The sequence below is a fragment of the Oppia nitens genome, unplaced genomic scaffold, assembly GCF_028296485.1.
Source record: "Oppia nitens isolate AA-2021 unplaced genomic scaffold, nextdenovo-longstitch-racon4-pilon3 scaffold7_pilon_pilon_pilon, whole genome shotgun sequence".
Classification (NCBI taxonomy): Eukaryota; Metazoa; Arthropoda; class Arachnida; order Sarcoptiformes; family Oppiidae; genus Oppia; species Oppia nitens.
The window spans coordinates 684,642-710,975 of record NW_026533251.1 but is presented as its reverse complement, the minus strand read 5'-3'; the positions used below and the strand labels follow the sequence as shown (position 1 = coordinate 710,975).

Sequence of the window (26,334 nt, the reverse complement as noted above, 5' to 3'; positions counted from 1 at the left end):
TAAATATAAATAAATAACAAAAAATTAATACAAATTAAAAATAAATATAGTTTTAAAAAATAATATTTGATAAAATAAGCAACAATGTCAAAATCATCTGTTATAATAAATTAATTATAATATTATATTTTGCGTAAAAGTGTTATTTAAACATATTTGTTTAAAAAATCAAAATTAAAACATAATTAATTGTATATTTAATACGTATAATTACTTTTTAAATGTAATTAAAATTTTGATTATAATTATTATATATATTATTAGTTTTTTGTTGTTAAATGTTGTTATCATTTAAATTTAGTATTTTATTAGTGAGGTATGATTTTTCCAATGTAACTAAAATAATAATATAATAAATAATTGATGGAATAACTAATTTATTGCATATTATTGAAAAAAAAGAAATCAAATATTTTATATTATTGTTAGGACTTATAGGTTAGCTCTCAATTCCATAAATTTTTGTGATATTATTTACTATATGAATAACAATCAAAATAAAATTTAATATAATATAAAATTTGTTTTTCAAACATTATAATAAAATGTGTTATTTAGGGTTAAATAAATGTTAAAACAAGAAAATAGATACCCTTTGGAATTCCCAGAAAGCAGAGAAAATAAGGAACTTTTGGAAAATCAGACAAATCATTACTAACCCTAATTGTCATACATATTGAAAATCATGTTTAATAATACCAGTGACAAGATTTAATGACTAATAAAATTAATAATTTTATTGAAAATAATAGTTTTGAAAATAAATCTCTTTTTCAGATTATTTCAAAACTATGTAAATTTGAATATATTATTGCATAAAAATATTATTATTATTTAATGTCGACAAAAATTAATAAATAATGAAATTTAATTAGTTTTTATCAAACATATATATTTTAAAAGTAAACTTAAATTTATTTATTATTTATTATAATAAAATCTTTTAGTTCAATATACAAAAATTCAATATAATAACATTGTAGTTAAGTGTGTGAATAAAATTATATAAACATATTACATCAAAATTATGTTTGAAACTTATTTCATTAGAAAACTATAATATTAAAGATTTATATTTTGATTAAATAATAATACAATAATACTGTAATATCTAATCGATAAGATTTTTACTTTAATATATTATATATATTTATAGAATGCTTAAGTAAACAAAAACAAATAAAATACTTAAAAACAGTTAATAAGTATTTCACATTAATATACTGTATTTTATCATAATTTGTGTAATTTTAAAAAATATTTTTTGCGATTTTCTTAAAAATATTTTTAGTATATTTGACAATTGAATTGTCATTGTTAACTTTGATAACATGTTGATCAGCATGGTGATGTATTTTATTGCTGATTGTCAATTGCATTTGCATCAACTCCTGTATCTTTTTGCCATTTATGGGCAATTTGTTTAATCTGTTGACACAATTATCGATATCCTCGAGAGTAACTGTTTTATAATTATCTCCTTTTTTCATTGCGTCTAATATACTGTCTCTTTCGTGTTTGTATTGTTCTAACATATCCTTCAATTGTTTTACTGATTGTTGTTTAACTCCCGAAACCAGTCTATTGTTTTGTTCTTCATCTCTGATCAGATGTTCGACATAATCCATAAAAGCGTCGTTAAAAGGGGTCAATGCGTTGTGTTTGAGAAATACGGCAAACATAGCCATACATTCATTGATAATTTTGCTCTCTTCGGCCAATAGCTTCTGTCTGTCCATCAGTTCATTAACTTTATCTCTTTGTGCATCTCTGGCCTCTTCATCGCTGGTAATCAATGCATATTTAGCTTCATCTCTACGCTTTGTCTTAATTTTTCTGGTCTCATAATTGACGTGTAGGTGCACCATATAACTGTGTCCACATGTTTGGCAGTAATCATGTTTTATACGTTCGGCGTAATGAACAGTTATAAGACCCGTTACGGGATCGGCAACACATGAATTGTCGGGATGTAGATTTGCATCTTCGGGTCGAACCTGTCTATCAGGACCTATGATAATAATATTTATTATAATAATAAAATCAAACTAATTATAATTGAATGTTTGTCACCGGTTTGCTTATATTCATTGAATGCCTGACAATCAAGTAGTCCTCTATTGCCGATAACATTTCCATCATCATATTTTAAATAGCACTTCCAATGGCAAACTGTCTTATAATGTTTGACGACATTTCCGTCAATATTTTCTGATTCACAACAATTATTATCGGAACAGACAGTCCGCGGATCAGTCAATGGTGTCGACGCTATATCTATGACCGGTATATAGAGTTCATTCATCAGGTCTTTAATATTGCCCTCAAAATGCAATATTCTTTGAGTTCTTAGTTGACATTCTTTAAGATTGTCGGCAATGTTTTTACTGATATCAGCCATCGGTTGTGTCAACAATTTAATGGTTCGTTTGGCGTCATTGATAGATAGGGTGTCCATAACATTGTGTGGTTTTATTTTGCATATATAAGTCATCATTCGCTGACATTCATCAACAGATCTGTTATTAAAAAATGTTAAAAATAATTATAATAAAAGTTATTAACTAAAATAAATAATAAAAATCACCTGGACCAACTTGTTTCATAATCGGTTTCAACATTTTTATTAAAAACCATATTATTTGGTTCACTGACTGCTACTAAATAGCGAAACGACTCGTTGTCAAAACAAAATGTATTGTTTTCATCAAATCTGATCTCAACATTAGGTGGTCTCTGTCTCACTTGTGTCAGTACGTCCTCCAGTGCTGCAGCTGTATCTCCCGGTTCATAAAAAGTACCCCGGGCATTAGTAAATACAAACATTATATTATTTGCCGCAGATTTGCTCAAATGACACAACAATTCAAGTATACAATACTTGAATATAACCCCAACTCTGGCCTCATTTGGCTTTAATAGCACACAAATACCGTTAATAACACTATAATGCGATATAAAATTAAGTATATTTTGCATATTTTGGTTGTCTTTATCCAAGCCTTTAGTGTCAGCAATACCGGGCGTATCGATAATGTTGAGCTGATGATCGCCCAAATCAAATGTATAACAGCGCGGGTATTGTGTGGCCGATTCGGTAGTTTTTTCAGTATTTTCCGTATTAGTTGGGACACCAAATGTCATAAGTTTACGTTTTTTGGTTTTTGGATCCGTTAACGTAAACTTTGCCGGTATTAAACAAAACGCTCGGTTAACGGCATCACTCATTTTGTCGAAAAACAGGTAATTGACAAATGCATTGATAAATGTTGATTTGCCGACACCTGACTCCCCCAATAATAATAATGTTATTTGCTGTTTAGTTTCCTATTATAAGATCAAAAAATATATATTTTTAAAATTTCATTAATGATTAGAATTATAATTAATAATAACTTACAATTTTCAATTGTTTGGTCAAACTATTAGTTAATTTATCAATTTCTTGTTGTTTTTCAGCCATTTGTTAATCTATTATAAAGATATTCATATATTATTAAACTTTTATAACATTTATAAATTATACTTTTTTATAGTTAAGTTATTATTAAACAAATCACAATAATAATTGCTTATTTTTAATATAGCAGAGTACTTATATCTGATAATATTTTCTTATAAAAATTGATATAATTATAAGCAAACTTATACTAAATTTATACAATTCAAGTAAAACTTCAATTTATATCTTTTCAACTTAACGTTTATCTAATAAAACCGCACATTAATTGATAAAAACTCATAATACACAAATTAACTTAAACTTATAAATTTTTATCAAATCTACAATATTTTAATGATAGTTAAAGTGTTTGTTAAAAAATAATATAATATAATATTATATTATTGTCATAAATTATAGAATTGAATTAATAAATTGGATTAAATAAGTTTAGTTATTTTGATTTTTGGATTTATTTTAGTGTTAGTGATTATATATAAAAGTTGTTTAGATTATATATACTGTATATACTTTAAATATAACATTAAATAAACATTATGTGTATATATTATGATAAAATTACAGACATTAGAGTAGTCACGTAATACTAAATATTTATATTTGAATAAATAATAATGTAATATTACAGTTAACATTATTTTAAGCATTAAATAATCTTTTTTATAATATATTGCATTATTATTTATTTTCTGTAAAATATTTAGCAATTTATTATTTTTAATTTATTTTTATAAACAATTATATTTCAATGTTATATATTATTAAATTTACTCTATATATATATTATTATACATAATTATACATTATTTTAACTGTACTTTGATATATAAAAGTGTTTTATTTTGCAATAATTTTTTTATAGATTAAAAATTATCTAAACATTATGTATGAATACTAATAAAATAAAAATAAAAATAATAGTTAGATCATATTTTATAATTTATAAAAACTTGTAAAATTTAATATATCATAGAAATATTTAAATAATTTTAAAACCTAATACATTTTAATATAATAAAATTAATAAAATATTTGTTTGTTTGTTTGTTTTTAACTAAGTAATATAATAATAATAATAATATTTAAATAGTTAATTAAGTTTAGTAATTTAAAATGCATAATAAGGTAAGTGATTTTTTTTTGATATATTATTTAATAATTTTTATTATATTAATTTAATTATTTAAAGAAAGAAATAACACTATTATTATTGGGCGAGTCTGGTGTCGGCAAATCAACATTTATCAACTCATTTGTCAATTATTTGCTATTTAATAGTTTAAGCGATGCAATCAACCGAATGGTATGTTTAATACCGGCTAAGTTTACGTTAACGGATCCGAAAACCAAAAAACGTAAACTTATGACATTTGGTGTCCCAACTAATACGGAAAATACTGAAAAAACTACAGAATCGGCCACACAATACCCGCGCTGTTATACATTTGATTTGGGCGATCATCAGCTCAACATTATTGATACGCCCGGTATTGCTGACACTAAAGGCTTGGATAAAGACAACCAAAATATGCAAAATATACTTAATTTTATATCGCATTATAGTGTTATTAATGGCATTTGTGTGCTATTAAAGCCAAATGAGGCCAGAGTTGGGGTTATATTCAAGTATTGTATACTTGAATTGTTGTGTCATTTGAGCAAATCTGCGGCAAATAATATAATGTTTGTATTTACTAATGCCCGGGGTACTTTTTATGAACCGGGAGATACAGCTGCAGCACTGGAGGACGTACTGACACAAGTGAGACAGAGACCACCTAATGTTGAGATCAGATTTGATGAAAACAATACATTTTGTTTTGACAACGAGTCGTTTCGCTATTTAGTAGCAGTCAGTGAACCAAATAATATGGTTTTTAATAAAAATATCAAAACTGATTATAAAACAAGTTGGTCCAGGTTATTATTTATGATTTTTATTATAAATATATAATTTATGAAATTCTTACTTTATTTAACATTTTATACTTTTTTATATTACGTATTAATTACTAAAAATTTGATTAATATTTCACTTTAGATCATCTAAAGAGTGTAAACGTCTAATAAAATACTTTGAAAACATTGAACCACACAATGTTTCTGATACTATATCTTTGAATTATGCAAAATGTATGATAAATACATTGTTAAAGACCTTAACGGATATTAACAAACATATTGGTATTATTGGAAAAGAAAACGAAATACGGACCGACAATATCGGAACAATTGATGAAAATATTGAACTAATTGGTCGTAATCTATACGTTCCCCGCATTGATGTCGAGTCCCGATCACTAAGTCATCCGATACTGGTTTGTATTGATGAACACTGTTGTGATACTATCGTAAGTAATGGTCAATTACTGAAACATTATAAAAGTGTTTGCAATAGTGATTGTCCAAAATCACATGAAAACAGTATTGTGGGTGATTTGAGCTTGCTAAATTGCCAAGCTTTCAATTTAGGTAATTATTTTTTTTTATTTTATAATTATTAACATTTATATAAAACTTGGTTGTTAAATCATATATAAGTTATATTAAACTAATAGTTTGACTATTAATTTAAATACTTTTTTAAAAAACAAATTGAATTTGTTTAGAGATAAAGTTTAATTGTTTTTTTTAAATAAATTTTCTGTAATTAAAGAAACAAAACAAGATTATTGTCGAGTTTGTGGACACAGTTATATGACACACGTTCACAGTAACTATGAAACTATAAAATATATTTCAGATTTCAGAGATGAAGATAAGTTTGCAATGATGACCACCAATAATAAGGAACTGGATATAGAAAAAGATAAAATTGTTGAACTGATGGACAAACAGAAGAAATTGGACGAAGAAAGGGATGTTATAAATAAATGTATGACACAGTTATCGAAATACATTTTACTTAACTCATTGACCCCTTTTAACGACGCTTTTGAGGACTATGTGGAACAGCTGATCGATGGTGACAAACATAATGACTCACAGATGGCTACTAGTGCTGTAATGGATGAACAATCTGTACAGAAATTGAAGGATATATTACTAGAAAGCAAATATGAAAAAATAGTTTTATTAGACTCAATGAAAAATATGGAAAACAATAATGAAATTATCAATTTAGACAATATTGACGATTGTATTAAAAATTTATTTCAATTACCTATTAGTGGGAAATTTGTTAACAACTATTATACACAACAATTATTAAATCGCAATCATAAAATTGATCATGATAACAATGTTATCCAGTTTAATGTTATAGAAGCTAGACGTATAATTATAATGGATAATATAATGCTATTTTTCAAAAAATATTGTTTTATAATCTAAATCAGTGATCAAAATTAAACTTTATAAAACTAAATTGTACAAATAAACTAGTACATATTAAATGAGTAAGTGTTAAGTGTTTGTTTAACTTACTCACTGTTTGTTATAAATTATGAAAATTACTATTAAATATCTGTTAAATTAGTTATGTTATATATGTATCACAAAGTTATTATGATAACACTTAATTTTGATCACTGATCTAAATGATCTAATACTGTGTTATTATTAATGTTATTATTAATAAAAATAAAAAACATTTATTAAATAAATATTACTTATAGAACTATAACAAAAATTCTTTATTATATATATTGTATTATATTAAAAAATACTATATAATATTTTTAGAAATTATTAAAAATAAATTTAAATTTAAGGAATTAAACAATAATATTAAAGAATTATCATGGTTAATTTTTAAGATTATTTTATTTAGTTTTAAGATTATTATATCAGTCATTTTTACGATGATTTTTCAGCTGATTTAGTCTCCAAAACGCTCATTTGATTGTGCACTTTGTCTAACATATCCTGATATTGTTGTCTCATTTGCTCCGGTATGTTATCCCAGTTGTCTTTCATCTGTTTTTCCATGTCTACCATATTGTCGTGCATTTTATCAATGGCATCGGTTCCCTGATCTATAGCCTGATCCACTTGTTTGACAAGATCTGAGTGCCATTGTTTGATGGAATCTTCGCCACCGGAGATAGCATTCTGTGTTCGTTGAGATAGTTCTTTCATACTGTCTTTCATGGAATCCATCCACGAATTAAGTGATCCCTGAGCTGATGATAAGCCCTGGTGTATGCCATCACCAGCTTTGTTGATGGCATCGCGCATTGAATTGCCAATGTCACTTAAATCAAAACCTAAATAGTAATATTAGTAACAGTTTTTTWTTATTTTTATAATTTTTTAAAAAAATAATAAATAAATATAAAATAATTTTTTCATTACCATAATTTACAACAAAGATATCAAAAATTAAAATTACAGCAATTAATGTTTTTGACATATTTATTTTTGTATTATAATTTATTTATTAAATAGTTTTTTTTAAAAGAAATTATTGCACTTAATAAATAGGAAAATTTTGATAAATGAGAAATTTTTAATAAAAATAATTTATTTTAACAGTGATATTTAATTGGTAATAATTATTTTGTAATTATCAAAAAACATCAAAATGTTTATTTCATTTGATTTAATGTTTAACAGTTGAGTGAACATCAAAATTAAATGTTGAGTACAAACAAGTTCTCATAATTATTTTTAAATATATATATATATATGATATATAAATATTTGTTTTATCAAAATAAAAATCAAAAAATGAATCATAACTATTACCACTATATTTATTCAATTTGAATATAAATTAAGTTTTTTTATTTGTTAATATAATTTTAATTTATGAATAATAACTTTTTATACACATACACATTATTACAAGGCTAATAMTTTTAGAAAATACAAATTATGCAATTTATATAATCATGAATAGTTATATTATATTTTAATTTGTTGCTAAATAATTAAAAAATATCAATATTGAAAAAATAGATAAATTACTGTATATTTTCTTAATTAGCTGTATTTGTTTGCCCATTGGACTGMACTCTATCTCTGAATTGTTGCAATTTRTTATTGACATTATCTATTAATTTTTGCGTACGTTCTCTCATATTGGCGTCCATAGTCTGGGCATCCCTATTGAGCTGTTGGCCCAACTCTACTAATCGKGCRTCCATTTGATCCCATGCCTGACCACCATTGTCCAGTGCCTCGTTGATAGTGCGGTCCAAATCGGCGCACCAATTAGTCATACCATCCTCGCCCTGATTGATGGAATCCTGAGCTCTTTGTGACCATTGTTTTACATTGGTCTTCATCTGTGCCAACCAGTCCTGTGAGGCTACCTGTGCCCGATTGATACCTTGCTGAAAATTTTCCTGTGCCCTATTGACTGCATTGCGCATATGATTACTCAAATCGGACAGATCTATCAATGACAGCAAAATTGAAAAAATAATTATCAAAAGAATATTATGTTTTAATAAGTKTTATAAAAATCAATAAATACCTGCATTTACTGMAATCAAACAAAACAATAGTATGAAATTAAAAACTTTTAACATATTTAACATTGTTTTATTTTTTAAAATAACTACAAGAATTTAATTATTTATCAAACAAATGAAATATTACGATATATTTATAGATGAAATTGTTTTTATTTGTTTAATTGTTAATGTCTTTAGACAAATACGGCAATAAGTTTTTCAAGATAATCAATATTTGTTTAATTTTCTATGCATGATAAAACAGTTTAAATGATAATTGTTTAGTACAAACAAATTATAAAATACAATCAATAGTTGTTATTTTAATATTTTAAAGATATTAATTTGTTTTTTAATTTATATACATAATTTATCTAAAATTTTATTATATTGTGCATCAATAATAATAATAATAATAATAGAAAATTTGTAGTTATGGTAAACAATTTATTTATTTCAATAAAAATGTGATTGCACCAAAAATTAATTATTAGTTTATCATTAGTTATTATTGAATATAACTTACTTTTTAATATTTTACTTTGTGTACTTACGTTGTTTAATAAAATAACATTTAATTAATGATTAGCAGTTAATTTTTGAATAATTAGATTATAACATATCTTATTTATATTATATAAATATGTTAATTATTAAACCATAACGTTAGCAGCCAGATGTCCGCCATCGACMACAACAATACTGCCGGTTATAAACTCTGCCCCATCACTGGCCAGATATGCCACAGTGTTTGCAATATCTATTCCCTGTCCAGCCCTGCCTACCGGGTATTTCYGTCCAAATAATTCATAAATTTCCTTTTCCTCATTCGGTAATACCTTAAGGCTTTCATCAGGCATTACAGTACCAGATCTTGTGATATAATGARAGAGTTAATWAATATAAATATATATATATATATTACAGTATATAATTATATTTATAATAATAATTATATATTATGTGTATTATAAATTATGTAGTGATAAATGTTAATATAATTTAATACATGATTGCATTGACTCGTATACGTTTTGGTCCCAACTCTGCGGCCATACATTTCGTAAACATATCGACACCKGCTTTGGACACACAATCCGACGACACGCCGACAATCTATTGTAACAATTAATTAAATTATTATAACTTTTGGTACTATCGATAAATTTATTGTCATATAAATTAAGATAAAGTGTTTGATCATAACAAACAAACAAACCGATTGTTTTGATTCAATACTAGATATGTTAATAATAGTGCCCCGAGTTTTGGCCAAATAGTCAACACATTTGTGAGTCATATATACTGATGAATACAACATTAATTTTATTGCCGATAAAAACTTAGACATAAACTCGTTATCAGTTACTTCACAAAACCTAATATCTCCGGCATTGTTGACCAATATATCAATTTTGCCAAATGTTTGAACAGTTTTCTCKATCAGTTGATCGCACTCTTCTTCTTTAGTAATATCGGCCACGACTTGCAATGCTTTCAATTGTTTCGGTGACTGATCGGTACACCGTTTGGCCACTTCGGCTACTCGATCGGCATTACGACCGGTGACCACCACATTGGCACCCGATTTAGAAAAAAGTAAAGCAATGGCCGAACCKATRCCCGAACTCGAGCCAGTTATCAGAGCTACCTTTCCTGTGAAGTCATATGAAACCGACATTTTTATGATATTTAAAAAAAAGTTTATATATATTATTTYTWAAATTAAATAATAATTAAATATTKTATTATSAAAAATACACGTATTTAATAATTTTAAAACAATAAATAAATTATTATAAAAATTTAATTATTAATATTTCAGTTATTTCTAGGTCAGTATGTATTAGTAGAAAAATATAATGAGTTTGTAGTTTTTCCATAAATAATTTAYAGYTAAATAAATAAATAAAAGTTTGTCAGAAAAAATWATTAAAAATTTTTATCAAATGGTAAAATAAAAATTATTATATTTTATAACACATAAATAAAAAATAGGAATTGTTTATAAAATATGTATAACAATAAATTTATAAATTAAATAAATTGTTCACAAAATTTATTGACAATTACAATGATATCGGCAGTAATTATAATAATATCTTTAATAKTTTTTGTTTAAAACACAAATAACTAGAAAATAAATTTATGTTTTGTGTAATAATTTGTTAATTTTAATTTACATTAAAATCAAACAGAAACGAAAGTTGTCTTCTCTGGTCTTATTAAATGATATATAAATGATAATAAAAATAAATAAAAGATATAACTATAAGTAAAATGATTGAAATAATTTTAATTTAATACTATAATTATAAGTTATAATTTATAATTAAACTATACAGTATATAACTATTATATGATATAACATTTAATAAATTGTTTTACATTTAATAATTTTTACTCATTTAGTTCATATGACGTTTTACACTTTAATATTAATTGTTTAAAAATTCAAATAAAAAAATATCTTATTACCGTAAAATCCTGTTTTTCCTCATATGAAATTAAAAAATGAAAAATAAAATTTTCATACGGTAAAAACTCGCATTTTTTACCACCTCTGGTAAATTAAACGAGTCTGTGGAAAACAAAATTGGGGGAATAGGGAACTGTAATGACCGATAATTAACAGTAATCTATTTAAAAACAGGTATATTTTTATATTACCGGTAATTAAGTAATTAGTTATAACTAGTTATGCATTTTCGGGAATTCCCGAAACATTATTATTTATTAAATCGTCGGGAATTTAATATTTATAGAAATATGGATACATTTTAAATCAAATAAACGTCTTCTATTTTTCCCGATTTCCCCGATTTTTGGTGTATTTTGAGAAAATCCCGAAAAAGACCGAAAAACAGTATTTAAGTGTGTTTTCCCGAAATTCTCTAAATATAGATTGACTTAACACTTAAATACATATTGAATACAATATTAGCGGCACATCTAATAAAATATTAACTTAATATCAATGAATATGACGATATGTATAATAAAAAACACACTGCAAATAAAATTTTGCTATAAAAATTGTAGTTTTGTATATATTGTAAACATATGTACTGTAATACTGTACTCAATTAATGTATTTTTTACAATGGGTAAAACAAAGTTTTTTTATAAACTAAAACTAAATGCATTTTTATAATCAATTAATCAATTAAAAACTGAAAATAAATTATTTTTAACAAATATAACCGATTTTATGACATAAACTATTTATTATTAGTACTATAAGAAAAAAACAAAATTTAATTTCCCGATTTATATCCCGATTTTGTCATTTTTTACTCCCGATTTCCCGACCGATTTTGGCCATTTAAACTCCCGAAGATGCATAACTCTAGTTATAACAGTGTTTAAAAATGAATGACATATGTATACATTTACGGTATTTTTACATATTATAAATCGATAAATACAATTGTAGGCAGCATATTAAAAGGGCTTGGAACATTAGAGACAAATACAAGGGGTGGGAAATCTTGAAAAAATATATAAAAACAGGGGTGGTAAATTATTATTCAAAATAAAAAACTATATTTTTCATATGGTACAAAACTCGCATTATTCCCCATGACTTAGACATTTCCATATGGGAGAAAAACCACGATTTTACGGTGTTTTTGTTTTATTTTTCAATAGATTTTTATTAAACCTATATTTTTTGGTGATTCATATTAATATTAAATTCATTTATATAATACAGAATTAAACAATTATAATATWTATATTTTTGTAATAAATAGTAGTATTAGTATTATTTTTATTATAYTATAAATATCGTATATAAAATCAATGTTAAAATTTCWTTATTATTACTATTGTGGTAACAATAGGCTGTATTACAGTAATATTGTTTAACATAAATAATCGTAACATAAACGTACATGTTCATTTTATTGAGATAATATGTATTATAGTTTGACACTACAATAGATTTTTGTTTCTCAATACATTTTATCTAAGCATGCTCATTATTTTTTTATCAAAATTTAATTTTTATATAAATTTATTATTACATGCATCAGTATTTTTTAAAAAACAATTAATATATATTTTGAAATTAAAACTTTATGTTACAGTATATGATATTTAAATTGGATATTAATTGTGATAACTTAATATATTTTTTGTTGTATTTAATAATAATGTTTTCAGTAATATMTAGTCAACAATATTTGGTAATTATTGTATAATTAAATTATTAAAATTTTTAATTTTTATTACTTTATTATTTATTTTTAAATACTTAGATCACATATTATTTCAATGAGATGTCAATAGCATTGATATTATTAATGATTTTACTAATGATGTCAACAAATATTGCTAATAAAACATCAATCGCTAGCAATAATCACTATAACAACACTATGAATAACAAAATATTTTTAGCGCAAAATGTAAACTTTATTTTTCATTTAGTTATTATTCATAATATAATTGTAAATTTTTAATTATATTACAAATATTAATTATATATATATATATATATATATATTTCAATTATTTAAAAATAGACATTAACATCGATATTGTTGATAATTAATCTATATTATCTAACAATTGAAATCATTACATATCGGATCAATAGTTTCAAWAACTATACAGAAATTATAACACATTTTATTATGTCATTARTGTTTGTATGTAAAATATGTTTTTTTAAAAATAATTTTTACAAAAACTTTTTTTTATATTTACMAMTAAATAGATTTATTTAATAATTTTGATGAAAAATACAAATAATAGTCAATTGACGCCAACATYTCTRAGACTGTTTTGGACAACACTTGCCRTCGGATATATTTATAATMATAATTTTAATAATATWTTTGAAAATAGTCATAAATTTTTAGTAGATATATCTAATTCATTAACATTAGAACATTCATTACATATGWTATATTCTATAACAATATTTAGTCAAATGTTTTTGTCATATATTTTGCATTCAAAACAAATTAATGAAAATAATATATTTCCAGAAGAATATTCTCAAGTATTATACAGAATATATATATATATATATATAATAATACTATTAAAGTAATTAATTAAATAATGATTTTTATCTATTATTCATAGAATAGTTGTCCTGAAAGTCGGTCCTCTTTRTTATCTCGACTAACAGTTTCGTGGTTCACACCAATGATACTAAAAGGTTATCGACAACCGTTAACTACAGATGACATTTGGTCACTGGATAGGGATAAACAAATTGACAATTATATTAGTGATTACAATAAGCACTATAAGAAAAATGTTAAAAGAAATGTTGACTGTTTTATGCCAATACTATACACATTTTGGCCAACAATACTAACTTTGACGGGTWTTAAACTTATACAAGTATTATTATCATTTAGTCAACCAATAATATTGGGACGACTATTGACATACATGTCTACGACTAATGAGTCGACCGATAGTTATCAAACTGTTGGCTATTTATATGCATTCCTATTGTTTTTATCGCCTCTAATTGGTTTGGGTTTACTTGAATCTGAATTCAAAAAAAGAAATGTTATTATGATTATGAAAATTAAATCCTCTCTTATATCACTTATTTACAAAAAGGTATACAATTATTTTTTTTRATAAATTATATTACTTATTATTTTGTMAATTTAAAATTAATTTTATTATAATTTTAAAAAATTAATATTATAGTCAATTAGACTGTCGAGCTCCGGCCGAAAACACTATAGTACCGGTGAAATAATCAATCTATTAAACAATGATATGCTATACGTGAGCGCATTGTTCATATATATCAATCATCTATTGCTGGCACCGATACATATCGGTATTGGTATGACATTATTGTGGCAACAATTAGGTGCCGCCTCGTTGGCCGGTATGACCGTAATGTTGACCGTAATGGGTATCAATTCATTTGTTACTCGACGAGAGTACCGGTTTTGGGACAAAATACTTGAACTCAAAGACAAGAGAGTTAAGTCTATCGGCGAGATATTATCAAACATTAAGATACTTAAGTTGTATGCCTGGGAACCGGCTTTTTTGGAACGGGTTGTTAATGTTAGGGCTGAAGAGATGGACTGTTTGAAAACTATCCATAGATTAGGCTCAGCAGTTACAGCATTGATTTACTCTGGACCATTTTTGGTAAACTAAATTTATAATTTGATTTTATTATCATATATTTATTTAAAAAAATTATTGCTCTAATGTTGTACCGGACAGGTTAGCACAGTTAGCTTTTCAATGTTTTTACTCATTTCGGATAAAAATATATTTGACGCAAACAAGGCATTCGTATCGTTTTCATTGTTTAACATATTGAGTAAGCATACAAATAGATATMAAATTTAAAAAAAATATTTTTTAAAAACTATCTAGCTAAATTTAACATAATTTTATTTTCAAATAATCATATTATTTAAAATGTTAACAATATTATTTTTATCGTTAATATTTATATATTAAAGCTGGGCCATTGACTATGATACCGCCGACTATCACAGCAATAATTATGGTTTGTATTTTAAAATTAWATAAATTTTATGCAAACATCAAATTATTTTTTTAAAYGTTTACATTATAGTCGAAAGCATGTTTTMATAGGATTAATAAATTTTTAAAMAGCGATGAAATTAATGAACAATCGATCAAACATGAGATTAACGACAGGACACCTGTTATTGTGAGAAACGCTTCATTCAAATGGGTTAAAGAGTCTAACGATTCGGTACTAAAGGATATAACACTTGATATTAAAAAGGGTTCACTTGTGGCAGTTGTGGGTCAAGTGGGCTCAGGCAAGTCATCATTATTATCAACATTTTTGGGTGATATGGAGCTAACTAATGGCTCTGTTAATGTATGGGGAACAGTGGCTTATGTTTCACAAATAGCATGGATTAGAAATACAACTATTAAACAAAATATTTTATTTACCAATGAGTATAACAAAAAACTATATAACAGAGTATTAGATGCCTGTGCTCTAAGAGCAGACCTGAAAGTTTTGTCWGCRGGAGATATGACAGAAATCGGYGARAAAGGGATAAATCTTTCTGGCGGTCAAAAGCAAAGGGTAGCACTGGCTCGGGCTGTCTATTCCGGCGCTGATATCTACTTATTGGACGACCCGTTGAGGTATACTTATCTAACACTTTAKTMTATATATCAGTATTAATAAATTATTATATTTTTTAAAAATCAATAATCATATATTTATTCTCTATTACTTTCATATTTTACWACCAGTGCTGTAGACGCACATGTGAGCCGACAATTATTTGATGAGACTATAGGACCGAATAGTTTGTTGAAAGACAAGACACGTATTTTGGTTACACATAATCTGTCGATTTTGCCAAAAGTGGACCAAATTGTTGTCMTAAAAGACGGACGTATCTCTGAAAGCGGTTCTTTCGATACATTGATTAAACAAAATGAAGAGTTTGCTAACTTTGTTGCCGATTATCTAATAAAAAGTGAATCAAATACTGACAACAATGATGACAACAGTGAATATAATGCAGAACTCATAGCAAAATTGAGACAATCAGAAAACCTATTGATTGCCAACAGACAACTGTCTCGATATTTATCGGATGACAGTTCTCAAGACAAGTCAAMAACYCAACGACAACGACAAACAACAACATCACCTGATCTGTCCTTTTTTGAAAACAATGAGAGAAATGATAAAAATAAAGAACAACCGATACCATCGACAGATAAAACTAATGGCAAACTAATAGATATGGAGAAGTCAGAGACCGGTTACGTAAAACTATATGTTTAYCAATGTTTCTTACGTTTAATGGGTTACAGATCGTTCATCGTTGTTGTTGTCCTATATTTTATTAGCCACTTGTCTACTGTAGCATCTGGTCTATGGCTAAGTCAATGGTCTAACGATGCACTTGAATCAGAAGTCGCTGGTGATATCGGTTTGCGTTATCACCGTTTACTGACTTATTGTATGATTGGCCTAATCGAGAGCATCTGTATGTTTGTTGGAATGCTATCGTTGAGATTGATATGGGTTAGGGCAGCTCAAAATTTGCACAACAATATGATTAAACATGTAGTTAGAGCACCCATGTCCTATTTTGGTATAGTATATATCATTTATATATTTTGATAAAACTGTTATTACTGTTATTATCATACAATCCAATAGATACGACACCGTTAGCTCGTATAGTGAATCGATTTTCTCAAGACATGGATGTTATTGACGGACAGATAGTTTATTCAGTCCCCAGTTTTGTTAAAAACACATTTAGTTTAATTGTTTCGCTGATATTCATTAGTTTGGAAATACCACTCATATTATTGGCAATATTACCCATAATAGTCCTCTTCATTATCTGTCAGCGCATTCATATACCAAGTTATCGGCAAATCGGACGAATCAAAGCTACCACACATTCGCCGATTATGAGTCACTTTGAAGAATCGTTTAGCGGTACGACTACTATACGAGCCTTTGGCTCAACCGATCATTTTGTCAGAGAATCGCACCGTCATATTGACGCTTACAATGCCTGTGATTATCTGAGTATTTGTGCTGATAATTGGCTTAAAATACGGGTTCAGTTTCTGGGAAATATTATTGTGCTTATAGTTGCAGTGTTTGCCGTCATGTATAAGAATAGTCTATCCCCAGGAACGGCAGGTTTAACATTATCSTAYGCTATAAACTTTATTGGCATTTTGAGTATGCTAATCTCAATAATAGGCCACTTGGAAACACATATTGTTTCAATCGAACGGTGCCTACAATTAATGGATGTATCCGTAGAGGTATTATTTTAAATTATTTTTCTTATTTTTGTCGTATTTATAATAATCAAAATGTTTTTATTTTTTATGAAATATCATAGACTGAATTGTCTAAATGTGATTATAAATTAGCACCTGATTGGCCACAATCTGGACAAATATCATTCAACAAATATAGCACTCGGTATCGGCAGGGTTTGGATCTGGTGCTCAAAAATATAACACTTGATGTCAAYGGTGGTCAACGYTTGGCAATAGTTGGCCGAACCGGTGCYGGAAAGTCATCGTTAACTTTGGCAYTGTTTAGACTGATTGAGCCGACGACCGGYACATTTACTATTGATGGTATTGACTGTTCTCGTATTGGWTTAAATGAMTTGAGATCACGGCTGACTATTATACCACAAGATCCGGTGCTGTTTGCCGGTACTTTGCGACAAAATGTTGATCCGTTTGGCAATTATAAAGAAAATGAGATTTCGGATGTACTAGAGTTGGCACATCTCAAGACATTTGTCGATAATGAAAATGTTGGATTAGATTATGAAATACAGGAAAACGGTGAAAACCTGAGTGTCGGTCAAAAACAGTTGGTATGTTTGGCCAGGGCTTTGCTGAGGAAAAGTATGATATTGGTGCTCGACGAAGCAACTGCTGGTTTGTTTAAAAAAACKATAGCTAAAAAAATARTTAAAATTAATTATAATATTTTATTATTATTATAGCCATTGATGTGGAAACAGATGAAATGATACAAAARACAATCAGAAGAGAGTTTCAATTGTCAACTGTTGTGACAATAGCCCACCGATTGAATACAATTATAGACTACGACCGGGTKCTGGTGCTCGATAAGGGACAGGTAGTTGAGTACGATTCACCACAACGTCTACTCTCTGAWTCTAACTCTTTATTCTACTCTATGGCTAAACAGGAAAATATTGTTTAGTTTTATTTTTTTCAAAATATTTATTTTCAAAATCATAAATATAKTATTATTTAATTATTACAGTAAGTATTCATTAAATTATTTCTTAAATTGTTTTTATTTTTTCGGCAAATTTATATACCAATAGAAAATATCGTATATATTTAAGTATTATCTATTAAATATATAATAAAAATATATGATTATTATTTTCAATGYTTTTTTCTGTAATTTTTTTAACTATCAAAATACCTGATAAAACATTTTGAATGTCAATGCATTCATATKYGGACCGAGAGTTACRCCTATCTTCCTGTCACTGGAAAGCCGTTCAAAATAAGYTAACAATTGTAGTTTGAATCGCATCCGAAACGGGTATCCATTGATCCGCCATTCGGCACGTGACAGTGCAATACACGTACARTGTATATCGCKAGACATCATAGCATACAGATATTGGATCCATAGTAATACCAGTGTCAGTGCAATCAATGAGAGACCGTAAAACAATTGAGCGTATGGCTCCAGGTGCTCAAATAGAAACTGATACAATATAAGCAAATTGATTGGTATAATAGTAACCAAATAGCCCAGGTAGATTTTGGACCAAAATCTATTAGAATCTATAAGAAATCTACAAAAATTGTTGTGTTTATCCATAAAAGYTACCAATTCATGTATRCGTATATTATTAGTATTACAATTACTATTTGAGTATTATTAGTTTGATTTGATTCAATAGATTTTCCAATWGCTTTGAAAACTTTTGCATTAATACCTTTGATAACAAGCGAACCGCAAGTATTCATTATTACCACAAATCCAATGGCAAAAAATGTGTCGATAAAAAACATACAAAACGATATCATTGACAGCAATTGAAATAATAGCGATACGAAAAATGTATATATTGTGTAATATTTATATATGATTGCCATCCACATGATTGCCAATGATGTAACTGTTAATAATAATTTTTTTTAAAWATTATTTATCTTGTTTAGATATAAAGTTATAAATTAAACTATTAAATTATATTAAAAAAATACAAACATATTAAAAAAATCATTGAATGCTGAATTTGATAAATAAATTTAGCAAATTTTTTAATTTTGATAATTTCATAATTTGAAATAYCAATATTCATAAATTTTATTTTGTTATATTGCTGTGAATTTTTGATCATCAAAAATATGTTCAACCAATTTGTATGTTTGTCTGTTAGATGAAAATATTTAAACAAATAGACACCAAATAGTGAACCAAATAAATAAATAAATAAATTATATTGATGTATACCACCAATAAATTGAGACATGTCAAATAGTATAACAGTAGTTTCATATCTAGGATCAATTAATAATATAATTTTACCAATGTTAAATATATAAGTGCCTAGTATAAAATATTCCCACCATGAGTTTATTTGTSCATGATTAATTTTGGCATCACTACGATCAAGATAATAATCAATTATCATAGTATTAGTAAAAATTTTAATAAATTAATTATTACAATAATATATATATAAATTTATATAACTAATATTTATACTATGAACTAATTTATTATATATATATATATATATTAATATATTATATAAATTACAGTGTRTTACATTAAAATGAATATTATTTTTGTGTTTAAATATAAATATGTTATAAAACTTATACTGTATATTTGATATATTAATTTATGATATTAAACACAAAAAATAAATCAAATAATATAAACTATTATATAAACTTTGTGTAATTAAAAAAAATATTTAAATATTCTAATAGTTAAACAATAGACATATTATTAAATATAAATTAATATTTTGTGTTTCTCTTAATTGATTTTTTACTGTATGTATTATTTGTAAGATTTTATTTGCWGTTTTTAAGAACATATAWAATTGATGTCAAAATAGGTGAGAATGGTTTTTTATATAATTTAATTATTTAACAGATTCAACAAATTTTTTTAATGCAACTATGGTTTTGTGCCATTAATACATTGAATATACTACTGTAACACCATTTTGATGATTGATGTTCAATTTGCATCTATTACGGGATTATCGAAGTACTGTTCTTCTCTATTAGGCATACGATACATACATTTTAATATATATTGTAGATCTTGTTTTATTTAAATTTTTTTGACTCAAGTTTATTTTAGTTGATTAATATTTAATATATAATAACTTTGTTTAATTTTCTAAATAAACAACTTATACACAAAAAACGTTATCCTCTATTTTGACAATGATTTTCTAATATTTGAGAATATGTATTGAATATAATGTTTGTTACGATAAGTTTGTTGAATTCATTTAAACGTAATTGAAATATAGATTTTATTTGCAAACATATTATTCATATTTTATGAAATATTTTATAAATAAGATTTTTATATTATGATAAAACCGACTTTTACCACAAAGTTTTATTATATTTAAGACATTACTAATTACTATTATTTACAGTTAGTTTATAATTAAATTATAAGTATTGATTTCAATGCATATTTAACCCATGCTTTCAATTGAGAATCTAATCTATAAGTGATTTACAATCACTAAAATACTTTAGATTTATAGAGTCATTAATACATTGTAATTATTTATTTATAAATATAATATTAATAACAATACAATTTACGGTATCATTAATTATTGAGTTAGAATTAAATACTAACTTATAGTAAAACCCCGTATTATTGTTAGTATTAAAGTAAACAATACACTAAATAATAGGAAATATACTGTAAAGTAATTAAACCGATTTATTCAATAAGAGATTAAATCGATCCAACACTACCCTCGGCCTATAAACTAACGATTCATTACAATGAAGTTATTTTTTATATCATTTATTTTCACATAAAATATTTATCATAAAGTTATATATATATATATAATAATTGACAGTAAAATAAAGTATACATAGAAAAATACTTTTTAAATTAGATTTGAATAAAAATATTTATGTAAAGTTTTCTAATTTATAGTTTTATATAATTTTAATATTATTAAAGTTTTTTAATGAGAAATTTACCATATTTTTTAAATTGTTTATAAAAACAGATATTTTAAAATTTTATTTTACATTTAATACATTAAAATCTTAATTGTAGATCGTTTATAATYATCATTAACAATATAAATAAATATATATAATAATAATTTAAACTTAAATATGTTTTGCTTTTAAATTATTATTATTTAATTCAAATAATAAAATATTTGATAATAAGATATTTTCAAAAATTTTATTCATATATTATGTAAATAAGTTATTAGTATATTAAGTATAATTTTTATTTAAATATTAATTATTTACATTTACATATTAAAAATAAACTATTAAATTAAATTTTTTAATTGTTTAATTTAGATAATCGTTAATTAGTTGTCATATTAGAAGATATAATATTTTTAGATTTTTAATTTAATGATAAAATATTATTAAATATGATTTAAATTCAGTAAATTTTTTTTYATTATTTGAGTTTTTGATAAATTATATTTTATACTTTTTAAAACATTTTCATTTAAAAWTTTTTATAAGTTTTGAACTTATTTTTTGTTGTTGATTAATTACTTATTACAAACAGCATATTAAAATAATAATATTATAATAAATTATAATATTGCATTTTTATATTTTATATAATATTGCGATATATTTAATAATAAACTATTTATTTTAAAGCAAATAATAATAATTACTTATTTTAGATTYTTAGTTATCAAATTATTAAATAAACATAAATTTGTTTAATAGTTATATAATAATATGTCTGCAAATATTAACCCTCACATCGATATTGTTAACATTAATACCAAAACAAAAAGATATATTTTATTTGATATTATAGAATATTATTTAAAATTACTAAATAATAAATTGGATATTAATAGCAACAAAATTAGTAAATTAGAATATTTGACAATAATTTGTTATACATTTACATTTATCAAAACATTAATATGTATACTATTGGACCTGGATACTCGACATCGATTATATGATTTTTCACTATATATGGGTGGCATACAAATATTCAATACTTACACATTATTTTTGCTGGTTACTTTTTTTATTTTTTTATTTTATAATTTACATTTTAATATCAACAATAAATTTACAGTATTTCAACATTATTCTATATTTACTAAACGTATTTCCAATGACCGTATTATGATAATTGATTATGTTGATTTAAATCAAATTTGCAAATTTGCAAAATATTATAATATATTTTGTAATATATTTTGGTGTTTAGTAAGTAAGTAATAATTTTATTGCATATTATCACTATTCATTGTAATATGATAGATTTTATAATTATTATTTTTATTAGATAATTTATTAAATATATTCAAATATTTTATAAACAATGACTAWTTTTTTTATTTTTTTTAATTATTTATAGTTATCTATGTAAATTTAATTGCTACAACAATATTGACAAATAATTATTCAACAAATGATATAGTGGTTACATGTATACCATTTATATTAACTCATTTATCATTTCAATTTGCAACCGGGGATATAATATTTATAATATCGTTGATCCCAATCATGCTATTCGTACAATTCAAACATATCAAACATCTCAACAATGAATTGATGAAAATATTTTCATTTCATCAAAACTTTGCCATCAATGGACTGGATGTCTATCATAGGGTTCTTACATTCATTGATCGACACAATCAATTGTGTCGTACAATCAGCGATTATAATCGGTTTGTTAGTCAATTGTTTTTCGGTGAACTGATATTAATAATACCAATAAATCTGATGCTTTGGCATCAGTTACTATTTGAACAATTGAGTGGACAAATTAAATATTTATATACTTTGGTGATTAGTATAATGCTTATTGTTATATTTGGTGTCAATTTTTGTGTCGCCTATATGTCTGGGAAAATACATTCAATGACTACACGTTTAGCACTAATTCAATGGCTATTCAAGGATCGGACAGTCAGACTAAGATTCAAACTAAAACTAATGCAATATTTAGAACATTTGTCGAGTAAAAGGAAAATCGGTATCAAAATGGGTCCGTTTGGTACACTAACTATGAGTGCATTTTATTTGGTATTAATTTTATTTATTAATAAAAATATATTAAATATTGAACTTTTTAAGTATAATAWTGTAATTATTATTTTATATTTTACCTAGATTGTTGTCAAATATATTCGCTATTTTATTCTATTTCATAAATTATCTTCTAAGTTTAATTAATATATAATATTATTTGTAAATAAATTTTATAATTAATAATATTATTTATATAATTTTATCAAAATTTATTTTAATACTTATATAATGGTTTCTTTAATATTATATTTAAAGTAGATTGTAATAAATAAACGCTATTACTTAAGACAATGTTTTTTGTAGTTTCTAGTTATCTTATATTTATATTATTTAAATTAACATGTAATGCCATTAATGCTATTATATCAATATATATWTTTGTAGAATTTTTATATTTAATTACTTTTACAGTATATTGATTTATCTATGAAATTATAATGAAATTTTTTATAAATAAAAGTTTAGACATTAAATATATTATAAAACTTTGAAAATTTTTTTATTGATTATATTAAAAAATTATTTCCATAAAATCATAATCTATAATTACATACAGTAATGATTACATACAATATATAAAATTAATTAAAACTATATTGAAAATTATTGAAATTAATTTGAAAATTGGGTGTCTAGTGATTAAATATACCAACGCTTAGAGGAAATGTAGAGAGAATTTAAATAATTATCTCACGGTTTGAATAAAAATAATTTTATATTTAAAATGTCTAGAAAATTATCTATCAGAAAAATAACTAATTATTTTTATATTTAATTTATAAATTATATATAGATTATTTAAGTTTTATTAAAACAAATACAGTATATTAGTTAATGTAAATTAAATAATTCTGAATATTTAAGATAAATTCATAATATGATAATATTAATTTATAGCTAATATTACTTATAAACTTTAATAATGGATATAGATAATGTTAATGTTGATGAAAATGTTAATGATAACAACAAAAATAATAAAAATGATAATAAATTATTAAAACAAGTCACAAAAAGCTATTTGATTTTTGATATTGTTGGCTATTATTTAAAATTATTAAATAGATATAATATTAGTAAAAATGTAAAGTTTAATATTTTTGAACAAATCCAACTAATATGTTATATATTTACATTGGTTAAATCAATATTATGTATAATATTGGACCTGGACACTCGACACTTGCTTTACGACTATGCATTATATATGGGTGGCATTAAAACATTTAATACTTTAATAAATATATTAGGCATTATATTATTAATACACATATTTCTAATAATTCATTGTAATGTTAAACATAAATTCACCATTTTTAAACATTATTGTCAATTAACTTTACGTATGGCAAATGATAAATTTATTATATTAAATTATCTTGAGATTAATCAAATAAGTTTATTGGCTAAATATACTAACTATCTAGGTGAATTAGTTTATTTGTTAATGAGTAAGTTGTTTTATGAGAGATATCAATATATTATTTCTAAATTTATTAAATTTTAATCATATTATATATTACTAATTTAATTATCGGATAATCTTAATAATTATTTTYAATGAACAGCTAAAAATGTAGATAATTTAATAATAATATTTTTTACATATTAATAATTTATAGGGTTATGATAATTTAATATATTTAATATTACAGATATCAATTTGTTTGCGGTTGCATTGACCATATTTTTAACATATTATTCACTTAATGATATTTATTATACATTTATACCGTTTATGTTAACCCATAATTGTCTATTATTTTTTATGGCCGATATTTTATGTATTTCAGTTGTAATTCCTGTTGTATTTTACGCTCAATTCAAACACATTCAACATATAAACAATGAACTAAATAAAATTTTGTCATTTCGTCAAACATTTGCCATCAATAAACTTGATGTCTATCATAGAGTTCATACATTCATTGATAGACACAATCGGTTTTGTAAAACAATTGATGAATACAATCGTTTTGGTAGTCAATTAGTTTTCAGTGAATTGATTTTACTTATACCTATTAGCCTAATGTTATGGCATCAACTGTTATTTGAATCATTAGCCGGCACAGTTCAAATTATTTATATTATATGTACAGTAATGTTAATGCTTTCTATATTTGGTATTAATTTTTGTTTAGCCTATATCTCGATAAAAGTACATTCAATGGCATCACGTTTACAACTAATCCAATGGCTTCTGAAGGGTTGGACAGTTAGACAAAGATTTAAACTGAAAGTAATGCAATATTTTGAACATTTGTCGAGTAATAAGAAAATTGGTATCAAAATGGGTCCTTTGGGTGTACTGACTATGAATGCATTTTATTTGGTAATTAAAATAATAATTTTGTATAATTTTTTAATTTATTAATAATATATAATTTTTTTAGATTGTTGTCAAATATGTCCGATATTTTATATTATTTCATAAATTAGCATATAAATTTGACTAATAAACTTTATCAATTTACATAATTATTATATAATATAATATTTAATAAATCTAAGTTGATTTTATTACTTATTTAAATTTATTCATATTTATACAGATGTCTAATGTATTAAATGTTAAATTAATATTAATAATAAAGTATTATTTATTATAAATTGTAATTTACAATTATTAATTACAATAAAACATAAATAGACAATTAT

At 24.4% G+C, this 26,334-nt stretch overlaps 6 protein-coding genes across 6 annotated transcripts; 2 read left to right on the top strand and 4 right to left on the bottom strand.

Moving 5' to 3' along the window:
* Nucleotides 1–1,234: 1,234 nt before the first annotated feature.
* LOC128963777 (uncharacterized) lies at nt 1,235–3,652 on the bottom strand. The gene is made up of 5 exons (XM_054310304.1): nt 3,527–3,652; nt 3,401–3,471; nt 2,588–3,327; nt 2,074–2,519; nt 1,235–2,011 (listed from the first exon to the last, which is right to left on the bottom strand). The coding sequence occupies exons 2-5, from the start codon at nt 3,461–3,463 to the stop codon at nt 1,251–1,253; spliced, it is 2,010 nt and encodes a 669-aa protein (XP_054166279.1). The 5' UTR covers nt 3,464–3,471; nt 3,527–3,652; the 3' UTR covers nt 1,235–1,250.
* A 907-nt stretch (nt 3,653–4,559) lies between these two features.
* On the top strand, nt 4,560–6,720 carry LOC128963291 (uncharacterized). Its single transcript, XM_054309795.1, has 5 exons — nt 4,560–4,588; nt 4,653–5,383; nt 5,505–5,935; nt 6,120–6,602; nt 6,716–6,720. The coding sequence occupies exons 1-5, from the start codon at nt 4,577–4,579 to the stop codon at nt 6,718–6,720; spliced, it is 1,662 nt and encodes a 553-aa protein (XP_054165770.1). The 5' UTR covers nt 4,560–4,576.
* Nucleotides 6,721–7,083: 363 nt separating this feature from the next.
* On the bottom strand, nt 7,084–7,907 carry LOC128963153 (uncharacterized). The gene is made up of 2 exons (XM_054309642.1): nt 7,760–7,907; nt 7,084–7,671 (listed from the first exon to the last, which is right to left on the bottom strand). The coding sequence occupies exons 1-2, from the start codon at nt 7,815–7,817 to the stop codon at nt 7,262–7,264; spliced, it is 468 nt and encodes a 155-aa protein (XP_054165617.1). The 5' UTR covers nt 7,818–7,907; the 3' UTR covers nt 7,084–7,261.
* A 478-nt stretch (nt 7,908–8,385) lies between these two features.
* LOC128963290 (uncharacterized) lies at nt 8,386–8,974 on the bottom strand. The gene is made up of 2 exons (XM_054309794.1): nt 8,886–8,974; nt 8,386–8,804 (listed from the first exon to the last, which is right to left on the bottom strand). The coding sequence occupies exons 1-2, from the start codon at nt 8,947–8,949 to the stop codon at nt 8,386–8,388; spliced, it is 483 nt and encodes a 160-aa protein (XP_054165769.1). The 5' UTR covers nt 8,950–8,974.
* Nucleotides 8,975–9,518: 544 nt separating this feature from the next.
* On the bottom strand, nt 9,519–10,546 carry LOC128963289 (3-oxoacyl-[acyl-carrier-protein] reductase FabG-like). The gene is made up of 3 exons (XM_054309793.1): nt 10,085–10,546; nt 9,875–9,981; nt 9,519–9,738 (listed from the first exon to the last, which is right to left on the bottom strand). The coding sequence occupies exons 1-3, from the start codon at nt 10,544–10,546 to the stop codon at nt 9,519–9,521; spliced, it is 789 nt and encodes a 262-aa protein (XP_054165768.1).
* Nucleotides 10,547–10,939: 393 nt separating this feature from the next.
* Nucleotides 10,940–18,589, top strand: LOC128963288 (multidrug resistance-associated protein 1-like). Its single transcript, XM_054309792.1, has 11 exons — nt 10,940–10,951; nt 11,064–11,084; nt 13,963–14,454; nt 14,548–15,006; nt 15,085–15,184; nt 15,330–15,376; nt 15,446–15,999; nt 16,111–16,967; nt 17,036–17,661; nt 17,742–18,297; nt 18,366–18,589. The coding sequence occupies exons 1-11, from the start codon at nt 10,940–10,942 to the stop codon at nt 18,587–18,589; spliced, it is 3,948 nt and encodes a 1,315-aa protein (XP_054165767.1).
* The last annotated feature ends 7,745 nt before the right edge of the window (nt 18,590–26,334 follow it).